The sequence below is a fragment of the Octopus sinensis genome, unplaced genomic scaffold (genome assembly GCF_006345805.1).
Source record: "Octopus sinensis unplaced genomic scaffold, ASM634580v1 Contig18264, whole genome shotgun sequence".
Lineage (NCBI taxonomy): Eukaryota > Metazoa > Mollusca > Cephalopoda > Octopoda > Octopodidae > Octopus > Octopus sinensis.
Genome location: NW_021835692.1, coordinates 7,355 through 27,693, shown reverse-complemented (window position 1 = coordinate 27,693; position 20,339 = coordinate 7,355). Strand labels below are relative to the sequence as shown.

General features: G+C 38.4%; 1 protein-coding gene across 1 annotated transcript; it reads right to left on the bottom strand.

Annotated features, from left to right (window-relative positions):
* Positions 1–18,870: 18,870 nt before the first annotated feature.
* LOC115231336 lies at positions 18,871–19,257 on the bottom strand. The gene has a single exon (XM_029801383.1). It carries the CDS (start codon positions 19,255–19,257, stop codon positions 18,871–18,873), a length of 387 nt encoding a protein of 128 aa, XP_029657243.1.
* Between the last annotated feature and the right edge of the window lie 1,082 nt (positions 19,258–20,339).

Sequence of the window (20,339 nt, the reverse complement as noted above, 5' to 3'; positions counted from 1 at the left end):
TTTGATTTTGGCGACACTTTTCAAGAGGCCAAGGTGCCATACGCTGTCAAAAGATTTTTAGACATCGAGGCAGGTAGCAATAGTCGCTATATTGTTTGCAAGACTAAGCAAGATGGAGTTCTCCGAAACAATCTCCACAGGATCTTTTTCGTCGGAATCCCCACTGTTCCGCTGCAAGTGCACCTGATTCCTCTACGAAGATCGAAAGTCTTGTGAAGACAATCTGTTCCATAATTTTAGAGACTGAGCATATTAGGCTTATTGACCGATAGTTCTCTGCACGGTCCTTCATTTTTCAGGCTTTGAAATCATACGTACGATTGACTTTTTCCAAAAGTCCGGTATGCATCCAAGTCTCCAGCTTGCATTGTATAGTGCGGTCAAGTATCGTAGGAGAATAATTGGAGCATGTTTGAATACAGTAATTGGAATGTAGTCATGGCCGAGTGCATTGTTCTTGCAGCTCATAATAGCGACATACGTTTGTTCCAACGTTATGTCTCTGCACAGTGGTCCCGTATAACTCAAGTTAGCTCGCAGACTTCTCTGTGCCTCACATATAAATTCTTTCGGAACCATGTCGATCGATCCACCTCTTGAACTTTTGCCAGTTGACTTCGCAAATGTGAGGGCTTTTTTGAGCGGGATAGCTATTCCTTCAGTTGTTTTTAGTCGGATTCTCTTCACCTTTGTTCTCCATATTACTTAGTATGTTGAAAACCTTCCAAAATGAGGGTTTTTCTTATTCAGTTTCGAGCATTGACTCTTCCAAGCAAGGTCTGAATGTTTTTTTGCGACATCATTTATCTCTATTTTCACGGTACGAATCTTATCCCGAATACGATCTATGGGGTCACTGCATCGTCTTAGCTTCTTTTCAAGGTTTCCCTTCCATTCTATAAGTTTTCCCAAAGATTCGTCTATCCGGGTTTTCTGTTAGTATTTGACATGATGTATTTTCTGATTGAAGATTATCGGAGAAAGTCCAGTATAGCTTCTCTGAGAATTTTATCAAGTTTTTCAATTTGTATGTTTATCTCAATTCTTGGTATGCTGCATTGATGAACAAGATCAGCCGATACAAGGAAAACTCCAATACATCCTCTCCATAACAAGAAAATGGTTTGGTTCTCGTGAGGTCAAAACACTAAAGCCGCAGTTCTCCGATAATCAGAGAGTATATGACCGTCCGATTTGTATTAGCACATCCGTACGATGTGTGTTCTGCGTTAAGGTCTCTATTAAAATTCCTCCTTCATTATTTTGAAAAATCTTCAATAAGATTTGGATATTTCTTCATTGCTTTGGAGTACTCCTACAGATATCCATCCAAAGGATGTTAGTAGTTTCAATGTAATCAGTTCGCACAAATTTTGTTTGACTGAAAACCATGGATTTTGTGATGCTGCTTTCCCTTAAGCTTCGTTTCATTAACAACCAATATGTCCATGTTTACCGATCTAACCAAGTAGGTTAGCTCCGTAGCCCGTTTCCGAATTGACCGGGCGTTGATAAGCGTAAAAACACTCATCTCCTCAAGTTTTGGTGACTGTCCTCCATAACGAGCGTCACCAGTTCCAATAAATTTTTAAACGTTTTTTAGTCGTCGTTTTCGATTTAAGATGGAGATCCTCCAGTTTTGCTTTTAAAAGTTCAATTGCACTTGTCTTTTCGTCTGCCACCAGTATGTTGCATGGTGGTTGTCCCGGGATTGATTTAGAAGTGTCCCCGAGTTTCAAAGATGCCATTCCTTTTTGGGTTCGGTTGTGTTTACGGCTTGTTCCAACTTTAATTTTGGTTTTTGCGTAGATATAGTGGGTGTCGCAGTTTTCGAAGTGTTAAACATGGATTCAGAGATATCGTCAGTCTGAACCTCAGCGTCCACAAATTTTGTACTTTTACTAAAGATTCATCCTTTCCAGGTATTTTGTACTTTCACTTTTCCTGTTTTGATCTTTTTTTCTTGTATTTTCATTGCGGAAGACGCATCAAATTTCAGTTTAGTAGACTGATCTGTAGTTTTCCGAGGTAATCTCTTTTTAAGAAGTTCCTTGACAAGGGACATCCTCCATAGTTGGGCATGTGTGCTGAGGATCCACAGTTTATGCACTTGGTAGGGTAGTTTCCAGTCAGAGGGCATTCCGAACGGGTCCTTCACAAATGAGACATCTCACTTTTTCTGTACAGAACCGTGAGATATGTCCAAACGCTGGCAGCGGAAACATTGCGTGTCTGGTTGCTTGTACCGTGCGCAATTCCCTCCAATCCTTGGAGAAATATTCTCAAATTTTATTAACCAAGAACTTCTGCATTTAAAGGCACATGTTGACGAGGCAGGGATAAATGTTTTGGAGGGTTTGTCGCAAATCCTCCCAATCATCTTCGTTCTCACTAGCAGATTGAGACGAAAGGAATTTTTTGGAAAGATCTTGGTTGAAATGAGATCAATGTGCTTACAAAAGGACATTGACATGTTTCTGCAGGGAAGGAGATATGGTTGAGAGGAATAGTGTGGGAAAAACTACTCTAATGAAGGCCATTGCAATGTATTAAATAAACGTTGTCACACAGGTACATATTTTAAATACAATTTATTTATATTTAAATTAATATAAATAACTAAATATATTTATAGACGAAATTTACAATTTTCTGATGATGTCTCAATGCTGCATGTCGAGCAGGAAGTCTCTGGAGACAACAGCAGTGCCTCCTTCTAATTCGAAATAAAAATGTTACAAAAAATGTCATTTGTGTCCCCACTCGAGAAGGAGTGTCCCGTGGTCTTCAAGTTCCCAGTGGTCTCCTTCTCTGAGCTGACGGTAGTTGAATTCAACAATGTGTGTTTCTCCTACCCTAACAAACCCATATTCGAGTACCTTTCAGTGTCAATATCCATGACTAGTCGAATCTGCATAGTACGGAGAGTAGTGAGTGGTGTAGGTGGGGGATAATGGATCGAGGAAGTCCAATCTCAAGTCAATTAATACGTTGAGTGGAGGACAGAAGAGCAGAGTGGTTTTTGCTGCTTTGTGTTTAAAGAAGTTTGTTTTATAATAATTTGTAGTCCAAATTTTATTGTTTTGAACGAGCCAACAAACCATTTGGATGTGGAGTCAGTGGACGCGTTGGCAAAGGCAATATTGGTTTATAAGGGGGGATTGTCCTCGTCTCCCACGAGAGACATTTGCTTAATTCCGTGTGCACTGATTTGTGGCATGTGCATGGAGGCCAAGTCAGTATTATTTCTGAGGGGTTTGACGCCTATCGGAGTGTCTTGGTTAATGAACTAAATACTCCACACTGATTAATTTATTTTGTCTGAAAGTACACATTATTTCAGAGGGAAGAATGAAGGGATTTATTTTGTGGAGTTTTAGGCAATTCATTAGGTGGGAGACACTGAGGACTCGTTTAAAATTCTGAAGGCAATATATTGAGTGAAATAGTGATCAAATCAAACAGCTTTCTAAATTAGAGAATCAAGAAGTAAGCAGAACAGACACGTATAGATAATGCCTGTTTCCAATATAAATTTTCGAATGATTTCATAGAAACGGCATTGTTTTCATATTAGCCTCTCAGTTTTGTCAAAAGTTATGTAAGTTTTGTTAGTAAGAAATATTTTATAGCAAGAAAGGGTATTTTTAGTGCATTTTGGTATTCATAAGATTATTTTTTCCTTAAGTTTTCCATTCTCTCCTTCAATGGTCAAAGAATCCGAATAAGGTAGAGTCTATTTATATAATTTCTGAATCTTAATTAATGATCGGCCCAAAAGCTCTGGAGTTACGTAGGTCTATTAAATGATGTAAACTTGTTAAAGCTGAAACCCCAATAGACTTGAAGTGCACTGCAAACCGCTTTTATTGTAACATAATTAAAGCCCACTCGGTCCTACAGCTGAAAACAACTTTTTATTTTTTGTTCGCATTTTAGCCCAATTACTAAAAAATTAATTTCTGTGTTCATGCAAATAAGTAACCTGGCTTCGATGACTGCGTTATTCTCAATGAGAAATTTTACTACTTCCTTGTGTCCGTTTAAGGCAGGCAAGTCAAGGAGCGTATTGGAGTTTTCGTCTTCGCCGTGGATCAACCATGTTTGCAAGGATTTTGACAACACTGCTGTTTCCGTTTAATAAAATACTTTAAAAATCGATTTTTACCTCTGAAATGCATTCACTGTCATTTTTGAGAGTACAGTTGGTTATGAAAATTTGTAGATAACTAAACACGACTTTTGACACCTCAACAATCTTGATCGCACTTGTTTGTATCCTTATTTCAGCTATCTGGAGCATCGCAGAAATATGCGCTCTAATATTTACACTGTTTATAAGCTACTAGGTAGAATTGTGTTTTAATTAAAATAATGTTTGTTTTCATTAATAAATTATCTTAATTTTTTGTTATCCAATTATTAATAGAAAACCTAATAAATTATGCCCGTGTAAACACGTGGTTGACATACTTTGTTGTTTTGTTACATTATTTGGTCGATCTTTATTTTTTATTTAATTGGATTCAGAAGGGATATTTTGCGATGTAGTTTCTTTTAATGATTTAATTATCTGAAATTTCATCATTTTGTAATATTTGTAAGTTTATTCTTCAATCTGTATATTCTACTTATTTTGAAATTGAATTTAATCCTATTTTTAATTAAAATTTTCATTCTTTGTAACACAATTTTATTTATGAGGAAGAGATTGAATTATTTTTCTTTTTAAATCTTTTAAGCTTTTTTTAAACTTTAATTTTTCTTTTTAAATCTTTTTATCTACATAAAAGTTGTCAATCAATGATTTTTGCCACTCTCAATCTTTCCGTCACTTACCGCAAAACCGTCCCCAAACACTGCATAAGGTATGGCAATCAATACTCTCGTAATTAATTGCCTCAAGCCATCCTCTGTTTCAGAGTAGTATCGTCTGCATAACGGAGATTATTTATGTTGAGGCTACCAATCTTGATTCCGATATCATTTTCGCAATTTAACTCCTCCATGACTTTCTCCCTGTAAATATTAAACAGTACCGGGGATAGAATACAGCCTTGTCGGATGCCCCTCCCAATACCGAAACAGTCTCTGTCTCCATAAGGAGTCCGCACAAAACCCACCTTACTTTTCCACATTTTTCTCTAGTCCAGCAGCCACGAATATATCTTCTTAATGTGATTCATTTAATTTATATCAATCAGTAAATAGCCGACGCTTATTTAAACACCTAAAATAATTTTTTGCATTAAACTAAACTTGGATCATCGATAACTTTCAAAAATGATGCCGTTCATGGAAAGAGAGACGACTAATATCTTATAGATAACATTAACTAAATATTGGTCCTCCCGTTTTTTGTCAGATTTTTCAGCGCGTTTTATTGGTCCATTTGCTAATTTAATTATATCTTCTTTTGTGGAATGTTCGCCCGGGTAACTAAAATTATTGTATATTTAAACTTTTTGTTTGCATGATTATTTGCTGGTCGAGATCCTGAACCAATCGTAGATATTTTTGTATGACATTTTTTCATGGTTGATTATTGAAATATAATTCATGGCGCCGTCACAACTTACAAAAATGACTCGCTAAACATTTAGAAAACTTAAATTTACAATATATTCGCTTCGCATTTTTAGAGGTTTTAAAAACTCGTGAATTCGCTCTTCCATTCTGATGTGATCCACTCTCGATGCATCTCTAAATGTTTAAAATATTAATAATTACGTGTACTCTTTTTTAATTTGTTCTACAAGATTTTTCGCGACGTTCACTGATCCACTGTATGTTAATACAGAATTTATTGATAACTGAAATATTTTTTTTCTGTGTCAAAGCCTAAATTGAGTAAAAAACTAGTATACATTTCTTTGAAGGGCTTGGCAGAGTTACTCGGCTGTCTGCAGCCACAACAACACCTCCTGTATATCGGATGGCCATAGCAGTTGTATGACTCTGAATCATCTCCTCATCAAACATTCGTAATTGGTAATAATGACGGCAAGTTTGCAAATATAGTTATTATGATATCGTGAGAATGGAAATTCATTCATCATCATCAATTTTATTTCATTTTATTATTTAATCATAAGACCACGAAGAGAGAAAGTTAAGCTAACTAGGCTAGGTAATCCTGGTCCCTACTGTTCTTGGAATTCTTCCTCTGGCTATCAGACTGTTATCCATGAGTGCTGAATTCTCTGTGTTTATTTATTTATTTAAACACAAAGAAACCGGACAAATAGTCACGTGATCCCGATGCACTTTGTCAGGCACCTATCAGGTAGTAAGACGTTCAGCCGATCCATGTTAGCTTATATTTCCAAGAACCATCTTTTCCAGGATTTTTCGACATGGACCATAATAGGGAAACCGGTCTAAAAGATGCAGGGTTGTCTCTAGGTCTTTCAGGTTTCATTATCGGCCTTATTAGTGTTTCCATAATAACGGTAACACATTTTTGTAGATCGAATGGTTGAAGATAGCTGATAGAAAGGTAACTTTTTCGTCACCAGAATTTTTTAATAGAATGACTGGGATCTTGTCTCACTAATTGGGATCTTGACTATTTTAACTATGGTTTACGAAAATAATCATTGATGGAATCGATCGACCCCAGTGCATCATTTGTGATGCAATCTTTTCTAACTCTAATTTGAAACCATTTTAGCTGAACAAGCATTTTTTTGGTTAGCACGGGGGAATAAAACGTTCAGGAAATGATTTCGAATGTTTAAAGGTTAAAAGGGTCAGATACAATATTAAAGGAACGCTTCCGAAGCATGAATTTACCTCCATTGACAAACCGCTACTATTTGGAATCATTCCAAGTAGCATATGAAGTTGCAAAATCGAAGAAGTGCCGAGACTCTTGTTAATTCGAAAAAGAAGCCTCTGTAAAAAATGTTTTCCATATACCTGAGACTTTTTTTAATGAAAATGATATTCCATTGGAATTTATCGGATCAGTTTGCACGGACGGTGCTCCAGTTATGCTGGGGAACAGGTCGGGCTTTGCAGCCCTTTTAAGAAAACATGTTCCAGATGTAAAAGTTACTCACTGTATTTTTCATCGACATACACTCGTATCAAAGTTCTTGCCTATTAAGTTGACAAATATTTTTTTGTTAAAGACTAAAGAAAACTGGTCATTGGTAGATAGCCAGAGTATTGCCTTTGACTATGGCTATGGATATTCGTTCTGTTAAATACCGTTTCAAATTCATGCGTCAAAATTGTGAATTTTATTCGAGGAAGAGCTTTGAATCATAGATTGTTCAAAGCATTATGTATTGATTATGATGCTGACACCACTGTTCTTTTGTATCATACTGACTTTAGATGGCATTCAAGAGGTCGTGTTTTAACAAGATTTTATATTCTCAGAGTTGAAATCAAGCAATTTCTATTTGAAAAAACTCTGAACTACTTGATTCTATCAAATCTCCTGATTTTGTTATTTTGGTGGCATATTTGGCTGACAATTTCAATCACCTTAACGAGTTGAATCTTTTAATTGAAGGGAAAGGGATAAGCATTATTAATGCTTCTGACAATCTAAATACCTTCAGGAATTAACTTTTGTTATGGACTCGCCGTATTTAAGACAATAATTTTGCCAATTTTCCAACGTTGGATAAAGTTGCTATTGATTCCGACTTGACTTTTGATAAAACTATTAAACAAATCAACAACAATCTTGAATGTTCAAAAAATTCATTTGATGAATGTTTTCTACTCGGAAATATCGAAGATTCTGATACCTGGATCGTTAATCCATTTGTTTTCAAAATGGAAAAGATGGATGATAGAAACGAAGTTAAAGACGATTTGATTAAATTGCAAGCATCTACATCACTGAAAATGTTGTACGGCTCAAATACTTTAGAAGTTTTTTGGAGCGGTTTGCAAGCAGGGTTCCCGAAACTTGGAAAGAAAGCACTGGAAGTTCTGATTCCATTTGCAACAACTTAGCTATGTGAATCTGGATTTTCATCTCTATTATGTATAAAAAATAAGAACAGAAACTCTCTTAGCCTGAAAACAATCTCAGAATTGCACTAGCAAACAAAAAACCGCGTTTCGAAGAATTAATAAGACTAAAAGGCAAGAAAAATCTCAAGGAACCTAAATATTTTTTTAATGATCATTTTAATACAAATATCTGTTAGATTTAAAAAAGGGGGTGCCAGGTTGGCTTTTTAAATTTTTGGGGTCCTTGATTTCTTTGATTTTTTCTAGTGTTTCCTTGATCGTCATGTGGTTCACCTTCTCGTGGAGACGATTGGATGCTGATTCTCCTTCAGTAACAAACAGAACCAACCTTTTCCTTGCCAACCAACATGTCAACGGTTTGGTTGGCAGTGGCTACGAGCGTCAAGCTTACGTTCCCTGACTCTGTTGTTGATTCGGTGTGGAGATGTGGAGCAAAACCTGAATCTATTAGAACACTAACCATCCTTCAACTAAACATTAACGGGATCTCTAAGAAATGCAATGACCTACGCTACTTTCTTCACACGAACTCTATTGATATAGCGTGGAGAATAGTGAGACCAAACTTACTGAGAGTTGAATTGTAGCGTGCAAGCATGCTCGTTTTTTCTGTGATGCGCAAAAATGACAATCTTAAAGCAGAAAAAAAGTTTTGCTAAACGATCGCGAAAAAAAAGTACTCAGGTAGCCCATGAGGACGGCTGGCGTAACGTTGGGAAACCTAAACGTGTCGCTTGCCGTCCAATTTCTAACAATTTAGGTACTCGCAATTCGTCTTCGGAGATGGATCCGCAGACGAAGAAGACCGCTCGCGCCGGGGGTAGAATTACCTTCGGCGTTGTAGCACGACTAGAGGTCTTTCCCACCTGTGAAAAGGATATTCCACTATTCTCGACGACTTATATATCCCCCCGATTTCGTCATGTGATCCTAATTATACTCCGAACTTACTGCCTCTTTTTTCACTTGAAACTGTATTCTTTGTGGCGACTTCAACGCCCTCTTTGGCTATCCACAAACAAAACTGATAAACGAGGCCAACAAATTATAACTGATGCGGAAGAATTGATCACTCTAAACAATCCTCTTCTGCACACCCGCTGTGCAATGCGTCCTGGAGATTTAAACACTTCTCCTGACATCACCTTATGTTCTCCAAACATTGCACTCGACACCAAATGGACAGTGGTGTACGACCTACCAACGGATCACAATCCTATTCTAATTAAAATAAATCATCACCCTGTAAAAAAGAGAATTATGAAGACCTACATTAACTACAAACGTGGGAAATGGGACTCCTTCAGGAATGACACTGAGCGTATATTCAGTAACTTTTCTTGCTCCTCCTTTCAATCATTTGATGCTGCTGTTGCTTTCTTTACTAATATACTTCTTTCTGCGCACAAAAGATTATTCCCTGCGGTTCATCAAAAATCACGGCCTCCATTATCCTCCCCCGATCATTGAACTATTCAAAAAACGAAGGAGGCTCAAATCGACGACATCTATAAATGGAACTGCGGAATATCTAGCAGAAATTAATAAACAAATCGACGAACTAATCAAAAACATAAAACTGAAAAATGAAATGATTTTTTCACATCTATATCCCCACATACTGGATCCCGTGTTTTCTGGAGATCTCTCAAGAAAATTCACACAAGGCAAACATGCCCTCTCTCACATGCCACCGGCATCTCGTCCAAAAAATCTTTCCTATCCTTTCGGGATCAAGCTAACATCTTAATTCGTCATTATGCAAAAATTAGTCACCTTCCTACATCAGTTCAACTTAGAGCCTAAACTATTCCTACCCCAAACATCTCTGTTTCATAAGAAAATCTCATATAATTCCAATGTCAATTCTACACACTTTATTAACATCCCAGAATCACTTACCAAGCAGCTTGTTGTTAACTCGCGAAATTCTTACGCCAGAGGTCCGGATGGTCTTGTCATCCACCATCTAAAAAATCTGGGTCCAAATGACTTTCTGGCCCTGACCAATTTAATCGAATACTCGATCAACCATGGTTTGGTTCCTATGCTTTGGAAAAAATCTACCATCATCCCTATTCCAAAACCAAATCGAGATACATCTGACCTTTTCGACCTATCTCTTTGATTTCAGTGGTTTAAAAATAACAGAACGGGTAGTACTGAGCATCATAAAACCTTTCCTCCTATTTGCTGAATCTCAACACGGCTTTCGTTCTTTGGATTCCACTTCCACCCATCTCTCAAGACTGACACATTGCGGATGGGTTTAACAATCATAATCCTCCTCAAAATGCAATTGAACGCCCTTGTTATATGAGGCCATCCACCGCGAGAAATCCTTCCAAATCTTTGTCTGACAGAATGAACCACTTCTGTGGCCCACTGAATCTTGTCGGAACTTGTGACTTGATCGATTACTGCTTGCAAGGTAAGCAGGCCTTCGTGGCCTACTTGGGGAGAAGGGTTGTGAGATAAGGCAAATTCTTTGGCATTGGGCCACTTCATCTACGTTCTCACTGGCTTTTCTTTTCAATTGATTCGTAGGTAGGCCCTCAGGTAACGTTTCACAGAGCTCAGTCGAAACGAACATGCACGCACAACAAGAATTCCATAATATATCACATTTAGGTAAATAAAATGTAAACCCTCCCGTTATCTTTTGCGGGGCTCAGCATCCGCTTATGTTCCGACTTATCGTTCCCTGCTTTTGTCTCGTCCGTCTCCTCGAGCCACACACTCGGACTCAGGCAATGTGTCCCGCACACGTGTCGTTGTGGCTGCACTGTTGACCCTTTCGGTCTGCATCCTTTATCGTGCAGGAGGAGTGCTGGACGTTTTCCGAGGCCTTCCCGATGTTAATAATTAATATATATCGGTCTGAATGTAAAATATATAAATTATTGTTGGGTTGATCTATTGAAATGCCAGTTAATGTGATAGATAAATGTAATCCAGCACATTCCAAGACAAATTTAATGGTCCCAGCGAATTTATTTTTTGATAAAATTCTAACGTATATGGAGTAGGACTATTTCCTTAGATCTTCTATTTGAACTAAATTAAGTGATCTGGGACGGGAACACAGACAACAAATAAGCAAAAACCACTGTCAAAGCTTTTATTTTGAAAAAAATCCAAGGCCTTTGGTATATCAAAAGAAGGATGTGTTTTCATTCTATACTCATAACTTAAGAGACAGATTTGTCGTTGTAGAGCGACCAGATGTATGCTAAAAATCCAGCAATTGTAGGACAGACGAAATTAACATGTTTAATAGAAATTAACAAAATTAGAACTGTATTAGAATTTACAATAAATTTATTTATTATATTAATTTTTATTATATTCTATTAAAAATTTAAAAGAGTAAATAAAATATTTACTAGCTTCTTCTTTGTGATAATGTCGAATTTTGATGAGAAAGATTGGAATACAGCATTCGTAAAGAATTATTTTCGGGAACTTAAATTTGACCGTGATCGGTGTGAGTATTGCCACAGGCTGTTGCGGAAAACATCTGCAAGTACATATGTACAAGGTGGACTGGTGCGTGGTCATTATAAATGTCTGGCCGCCGATTGAATTAAGATTAACTTCAATTAATTTAATTGATGGAAACGACCGGAGGGAGACAGCTGGCTCTTCCAGCGAATCTCGGTCGCGGTGCTCCGCGGAAACTGCCACTCGATACGCACTGCGGCGACTTTGAGCTGACTTCCAGGCTCTTTATAAATTCTGGTAAAGAGTAAAATTTTGGTAACTATTTTTTAGTCTGGTCAACTTTTAAAAGTCGCGAAAATTTGCAAACTTCACAATTTCGAATAAATTTTCTGATAATGTCATTCTTGACTGAAATATCTTTGTCGACATTCATATTCAATTTTATTACTCCTCCGTGTGAAAACTCATGTAATGATTTCGCCACAAGCTCCATTTCGGTTTCATCATCGAGGGATATGACTAACTTGGGATCACTAGATTTAAGATAAAGTCTGTAAATTTATTACAAATTTACAGTACCTGTCATTGATAATGGTGAAATTCTCCATTTTCTTTATAAGTCTATATTTTCGGTGCCTTGGAAGATTTTCGGGAGATTTATCATGTAAAGCATTTTTTAAAATTTGATATTCAACGCAATCTTTTACAAAACCCTTGTAAGAAGCCATTGCAACAAAATAATCATTCATGCTAAATATCACGCTAGAAATTAAGGTTTGCCATGATAACATTTATAAATAAAAAACTAATCTAATAGGATAAATACCGATAAAAATCGAATATATAAAATTAAATGTCGGATAATGATCAAGATATTTTCAAGGGCCAAAAATGTTCTCGGCCAAAAAGTTTTACAGTATTGTGGAATCCCAATCGAACAATTTGCAATGATTTTTTCTGCATTTCTGTAAAAATTCCGTATTTTCTCACGAGTTAGATTTGTCATAGAATATTCTAACAGATTTTGTAATAATAGTGCTCGAAATTCCATCAGCGTTCCATTTCCTGCTGCATGAACATATAGTTGAAAGGGTATTTAGTGCAGTCTCCAATATTTTGACCAAAAAAGAAATAAATTACAAATTGTGAATAAAAGAGATTTGAGATTTAAATAGTGAAGATGACATAAAGAAACTAACAAATTCTCATCAGGCACAAGGCAATCATTAAATATTCGATAATATTAAAATGAGGCAATTGTCGGAAAATTTGCCAAATAAACCTTCCCTAGTCTTCCGTTCCTCTCGAGATGATAAATATTCGACTACAGAAATAAATCCATCAACGATCCGGAAATTAGGAGTACGCTATAGGCATTCTTGTTTGTCTAAACACGCTTAGCGTACTCCTAATTTCCTGATCGTTGATGGATTTATTTCTGTTCTGAGTTATTCTGATTGTTAAGAGTTTTTTTAACTGAAATGCAATTGTTTCTCTTTGTTCATCCTTAGTTTTCTCAGATAATGATTTGTGAATAGTTCTAAAATGGCGTTTTATAGAAGATATTCGGCAAGCAATTTGGCCGGAGCACAACACACATAAAGCTTTGTCTCCTAAAAATAAAATATTAACCTGTGTTCAGCAATCCATATTCTTTAATCCATGAATTTTGAAATGTTCTGCCATTTGATTTAGCTTGCTTTGATTTTGTACTAACAGTATGCTTAAGAACTGACATTTAATAATGTAACGTGTAGCGTAATAAACTGTAGGAGGGTTAACCTTATTAAAAATTATTATAATACTATTTAAATAAAACAAAGTGTTAAAATTAAATAAAAGAATTAATATCCTATCATATTTTAATAATTTAAAAAAGAAATTCAAAATGTGCCAGAAAAGAAACCTCGGGGCTACAGGGCCTAAAACACCACCACCGCGCCCTCACAGAAATTGTGCCGGGACAAAGGAGGAGCACCGGGCAAAGTTGAGGACCCTCCTCAGAGAAGCCGGGATCACCTGATTAATTAGTTTTATGTTTTGGACGGTGATCTTGGTTCTAATAATAATAATAATAAAGTGCCAGTGTTTTGCCATCCCTGCCATAGGTCAACACGGGTAACACCATGGCGTTAAACACGCGTAGCCAGGCACTTCTTCGCAGGCGGAAAGCACGCAACGTGCCTAGTCGCTGCATTGCATGCATTTTCGTACGTGCAATGTGATCATCAAACTTACCGGACGGGTTGAACAGCACACCCAAATAAGTCATCCGATCAACTGCAGCGATTCCTGACCCGTTAATGGCATTATTCACATGTCGTAACCAATCAATACAAATGGGATTATTTGTCCAAAATTTTTTATTTTTTTTTATGTTCTGAAAGCAAGAAAGAAATTAAAGATAGCTAAGTTAATTAAAGGCCTCACGAGACACCCGACCAGCCTCGCGAATGGCGAAGCCGTTCCCTCGGATCACAGCAATCGACAGACGTTCCAGGAGCCAAGAAAACTCTCTTGGATCGTGACTAGTCCTTGAAATCAGTCGACCGAGCGAGCGAAGGAAGCGGAGTGTCTTGGGACCGAAGATCCCGGAGGACTCCACGGCAATTGGAGTAAAGAGCAGCGAGTTGGAGAGGTGGCCGTACTTGAGAATCTTTCGCTCCTCGGCCTGCCTGGAAGCGTGCCCAGGATTGGCGGCGGACAGAGCGAGATTTCCCAGCGAGAACGTGTCCGAGCAGGTAGAATCCCAAATAAGGGATTTCCCCTGCTCGTAGGGGAAGGTGGACATGCCGTCAGGGCGTTTGCCATCCCCTCTATCCAATCCAACAGGTTCAAGGATTGACGGGATGCCTGCTGAAGCGAGGGCTCTCTGTATGACTGAGTTGAGTTCACTGTGACGGGGGGCACGACCGGCACTCCGCCGGCAAGCGAGGGGATGCAAACCGTACTCGTCAACAGTTCCCCCACAACGGCATTTGTGCGTCTGGCAGATTTTCAGCCCGACACGGAGGGAGATTGCAATTCTTAGGCATTCCTTGTCCAACAGGTTCCCGATGGAAGGGAGAGGGAGAGCCTTTAACCAGACACCGCTGCCTTCACAGCGACCTGCACGGAGGCAAGCGACACGGTGTTGATTGGAGACAGGAAGCAGGCCTTCGAAGATTGCCTGACAAGAGATTTCGTCCCATTTACGCTGTGCAGATTGAGAATTGGGCAGCTTCGAACCAAACCGAGCCTCCCACCGACCACGGGCTGCAGAGTAAACTTCAGACAATTTCCGTTCGGGGAGGTTTCTAAGAACGATGTCTGAGAGAGTACGAGAAGCGTGATGAGCGGATAGGAATGCCGGGAGGGCAAGATCGGAATAGGATCTCAAGCCAAGGCCGCCCCAGCGTACAGGCAGGGATGCCTGAGTCCAACCTAGATCGTCGAAAGCCAGATTGCAAAGAGAGCTCGTACCGAGCTGAGGATATTGTCAAGGTCGGAAAGAAGGTCGCCTCTTTGAAAGCAGGGTGCGCATCTTAGGGTGTAAAGGATCTTAGGGACGGAAAAGTGGTTTCGGAGGAGGAAAAGAGCCACATGAGGCTCGATGACTTTAAGCTTGTCGATCATTTTGGATAAATGGGAAATTTTTCCAGAGAGTGAGCATTCGAGGGCAGAAGGCCCCATGGGGGCACCGAGGATCGTAAGATTTGATTTGTCCGTAATCCGGACATCTGAGAGAATGCCTCGGCACGTGGAAATTGAAGCAGTGAAGTCACTCGGATTTAAGGCAATGTTCACGATTTCGGATTTATCGGCGTTTATAGATAGGCCGATGTCCGAGAGGGAAGGGAGGATAGAACGAAGGTCGTCAAAAACAGCATCGGGGGGACCGCAAATGGTTGCGTCATCCAGATACCATATATTAACTGGGGATCGAACAGAGTGAGCGATACTGTTAACGCCCAAGGCAAAAAGGACAGGACCCAGGGGATCTCCCTGCTGGACCCCGGTGGCCGAAGAAATAGGTATATCGTTGAACATAAGGATACTTGAGCAAGCATAAGAGAGATGCACAAGGGGATAGGCGAAAGGGACTAATTCACAACAGCACTCCAGAAGGTGGTCCCGCCTGATGGAATTGAATGCGTTGGAAACGTCCAATTTGACCATGATAAACTCCTCGAATGATTCAGTTAAGTCACGAATTGAGTGGACAGCAGCTTCGCAGCCGTTAGGAACGCCGACCCCGAGTTGGACAGGCAGAAACTTCGAGGACAAGCAGGGAACAATGGCTCGACACAGAAGTTTAGCGGAGAGCCTCCGGAAAATATTGCCCACGGCGATGGCCTCACGCCGTTGTCCTTTTTCCCAAGGGCAGTAAGGTTGGCGGAAAAGAAAATATCACGAGCAAAATCGGGGAGGGAACCGGAGATGAAGCGGCAAAAATATGCTTAATCAATTTAAAGAGCTGTAGCAATTGACTGGCCGTGTGATATTTGGTGACTATTCTTTCGATGTCTATCACGAACACAAAAATTTGGCTGACGCTTGTCAGTATACTTTCCGAGCGGTCTTTGATCTATCGCTGACTACAGATCACCAGCAGTTAATAAGAGAGCTTTTCTTAGGATAATCTAATTAGCTTAATTTGTAAATCAGTGATGCAATATTCACTAAATCAGAAACATAAGAATTCAATCAAGATGGACGTTTGTTAAAAACTTAAATCTATATAAAAACAAAGAGAACATAGACAAAATTAAATTCTGTTTCTACAGGGCTATTTCAATAAATGTGGCTCTTTCAATCAAATTTTTTTGGCGTTCGAAAGTAGCGTCCGACGAACAGTTCACAAAGGACACGATGGCATTGCTCAACTTCAAATCCTCCACAAACGGTACTCTTTCTTAACCACATGAGACATCCTCGCTGTCGGGAGTATCCAAGGCGTGCTTAGATTATACTCTCCAAACATGATAGCGATAGGGCCGAAGCAAATCTCGAACTCTTTATAAAGCGGTTGATTTTGCAATTGTTGAGCGGGACTTTCACTCAGTCATTTGTTTTATGTTTATTTTGGACAGGAACGATGACCAGACGTGTCTGGCCGTCCTAGAGCCTCAAAGACTGCTGTTTATATCTGCACCTCCAAAATTGAGAGATTTAATGAGATTAAAATAGCCAAAAATTACACTTTTGTGGTCGAGTTTAGTGGAGATTGGACAGACCTGCAGTCCACACTGGCAGTCGACTTGTTTTTCTTTTTCAAAGTTGACCAAAGTATTAATTGTGCATCTATTTGCTGGTCAAATGCACATTTTAAAAAGATTTCATTTGCCTCTGCACATGATGCGTTTTGACATCCCCGACATGTTCGAAGGATATCTCAAAGTCACTTTCAAATCAGCCAAAATACTTGATTTGGGTGGCTTCATAAAAAATATTCCAAATAATCAAATAAAGATCACCGCATCGAGGATACACTCCTTTAAACCACGCTGAGATTCCCAAGTGGACAGACAGTCTCCATCTCATGGAGTATTTCTGTTATGTCGATGAATTAGGCCAACATTCGTGCTCTATTCAGGCCAATGATTACCGAAAACTGTGGTTGGTCTTGGAGGCACTGCTGACCTCATTAAAGGACGACTAATTCCAACTAACTCACAGCGGGGATATCCCTACAGGTGATATTTTCCATTTGATTACACAACACAATAAAGTATGACGTTATAATTGTCACAAGTTTTGTGCACAATTGAGGAAATTACAATTTGAGGTTACAATCAGATAATTTAGTTAGTATTATGTTTATGATATCTATGTAGCCTGGCGGATTGCCAAACTGTTTCCCCGGATAATGGCAATCGAGAACCGAAATTACGACAAGAAATGAGCGACTACTGCCAACAGATGCGTTCAGTAGAAAAGTGTTTGCTGTCCAAAGTACGTGACCCAGTCACTTGGCCACTACGAGTGGGTGTGTGTGAGGACCTAACCAACAAACTGAATTATTGCCCCACAAATGTTGTTGATTGCTTGTACTGATCAAGTCAATTCAAACAAGCGTGAACGAACTCAGGATCAGTACGGTTGGTCTTTCTTCTTGTACTTCTCTAATTAATCTGATCAAACAGCAATTTGCTGAAATCATTACTTAGGCTTTTAAATAATGTCACTTGGTTAGGTTAAAGGTCATTTATAAAACGCCTCAGACCTGGATTAATACACTCGGATTTCGAGCACTAAGTGTTCCAAAAGCTGAGGTTTTGTCCAAAAATTGAAACAGATTTATTACTCCGAAAAGTTATAAAAATCATTATTTATAGATAATAATTATCAGTTTTATTTCCATAGCCATAGATTTTATTCAAACGACTGAATAAACTGTCTGAAGCAAAAAAATTCTCCATTTATCCCACAGGATACATGATTTCGATGTTATTATGAGGTAAATTAATTTTATTAATAAGTCACAAAAAATCTCCGGGTGATATCGCAGGCCTTACATTGACTTTTCCAAACTGGAAAAGAGTGTTCCAGTTCCGTGATTGAGACCCAGAATAGAACAAACGCCATTGAATCAAGGCTCCTCTGATAATGTCGTGGGGAATAACAAAGTAATCTACCCACAATCAGTTTGCAAAAGAGAGGATCAAGTTTCTTATAGTCGATAGCTTTCTCGCATCGAGGAAAAGAAGGCCTGCTTACTTAAAGACACAGAAAGAGGCAAATCGTGATCTGTCGGATTTGTCATCAACGAAAGATCCGGCGTATGTCAAAGGGACAGCACAAAGCCAATCGCCAGAATAGGTCAGTAAGCAGTGATCAAGGCTGATAGACCAAGTTAATTCGAACCTAGATTTTTTAGTTTTTATTTTAAAAGTTTTCTGATTAAGTTACATAATCAATGATTAAACTTTAACTATATATTTTCTATAAATATTATTTTTTAAATAATTAAAAAGTATAAATATTGAATCATTATTTTCATCAGCGTGTTCTATTTTCGACAGTTGATGTGGTTACTTTTTAATTACGAAAAAAAAGAATTCGGTTGATTATTATTTGTTATTCAACATTTTTTTAAATAATATTTTGCATTTAATTGAAGATTAAATATTTGGTACATGTAGAATATCTTGATAAAAGTTATTTTACAAGTTAATGTGTCCTTTGTTTTATAATTTAATTTCAATTGAATGCATCTTTTTAACTGATATCTTTTCCTTTCTATTATATACATTGATTTTTATTGATATTTTATAATTTATCGACTTTATTTTCTTTTGTTTTATTTTTATCAAAATTTGATTCAATTGCTCTAAATTTTACAGTTAAAAATCTTAATTTTTAATTTCCGATTAATTTTATTTCAACTTCAACTTTTCATCAATATGTCAATTCTATTTTAAATTATCCAATTAAAAATCCAGATCTTCAGTGATTTCTCTTTCGCTTGGAAGAAGAGTTTTCCATAAACTTCCTTTCATTTTCTATTTCTGCGTCAATGATTTTATTCAACTGAGTGTCCTCACGACATGCCAGCTCCGCAAGTTGATTGGATAACTTGTCCATATGACTTTTAAAGAACTTTGAGATAACTCCATCCCGTGTCAAGACAATTGGAATAATCTTCACTTTTGCTTCATCGAGAACCAACAGTTCGTTTGCAAGCAGGTCGTATTTGTGAAATTTCTCAACTTCAACTTGATTTAAACGGTCTTGCGAGGTAACTCCCACTTCGATGAAATTTTCCTTTAATTGCGAAGTCAGTGAACCGCGCTGCTTCGAATTAGGTTCCCTGAAGGGTGTGCCAATTGCCATGGAACAAAGCAAAATAATATCAGCAATCGGCAGGCTGGTCAGAATCGAGGGCGTTTACAGTGGTCTTCGTGAGCGAGTCTGCGACGGAAATCCGAGCTGCTTTTGGAATTTTTATGCATATCTTCCGTGCGCGGCGCAGACCGGCAACAGAGGATAACAAATCTTCGAAGGGGATGTCACAAACAACCGGACGAGACGGAAGTGGGGGATTTTGAAGGGGTACTGGCTTTAGGGGACAAGCACTGAGACACGCTGGACATTTCCAGATTGCGAGGGCTGCAGATGATAACTTTGTTAAGCCGGCACAAGATACGTGCACATCTCTCTGACAGTCAAAGCACTTCCTCGCCTTCTTGCGAGTGTTATTTGTTGAGCAGATTAAGCATTCGAATGTTTGAAATGATTGAATATGAGATGGGATCACAGATAGATTAGAATACAAGAATTCAAGAATATAACAATAAGTACAAGAATATAAGATAGAATACAAGGATATCAGAAAGAACAATATACAATATAAGAATGAACAACAATGCAAGAAATAGCAACAAGAGCAACAACAACAACGCGCACGAGGATTATGGATTTCTCTTTTCCTTTTGTCATAAACGAAAATATCAGGTTTATTGAATTGGACTTTCGTTTCAGTCATAATTGACGTGTCAACTCTGATTTCGACATTTTGGGTCGACATTGTTGACACACCCGAATGTCCTTTCAATTTCCTGCTTCGTTTAATTCCATACATTCGACACAAGTGAAGATGAATACTCTTCGTTGTGTCACTGTTTAGCATCCTACCACACTGCGTGGCCAGATGGTCAACAGTCTGCCTGCTTTTTGCAATGGACGCAGAGTGATCCCGTGTATGCAAAGAACAAATTCCTATCTTGCAAAAGACAGTACAATGCTTCGCTTTGTGGACCATTGTTCCCTTTCGATAGCCATTGCGAAGAAGTAGATCTGTCGACATCTGATTCCTCCATACATTTGAACATCACCGAGTGTAGTGATTTACAGTTGATTCGGTTAAGCAAGAGTTTCCTTTGTGCGTCCTTCAGTAACTCAATGGTCAGATTTTC

Bases quoted from the DNA above. Each gene is read 5' to 3' on its own strand.
- LOC115231336 (XM_029801383.1), bottom strand. From the start codon at position 19,257: ATGGCAATTGGCACACCCTTCAGGGAACCTAATTCGAAGCAGCGCGGT.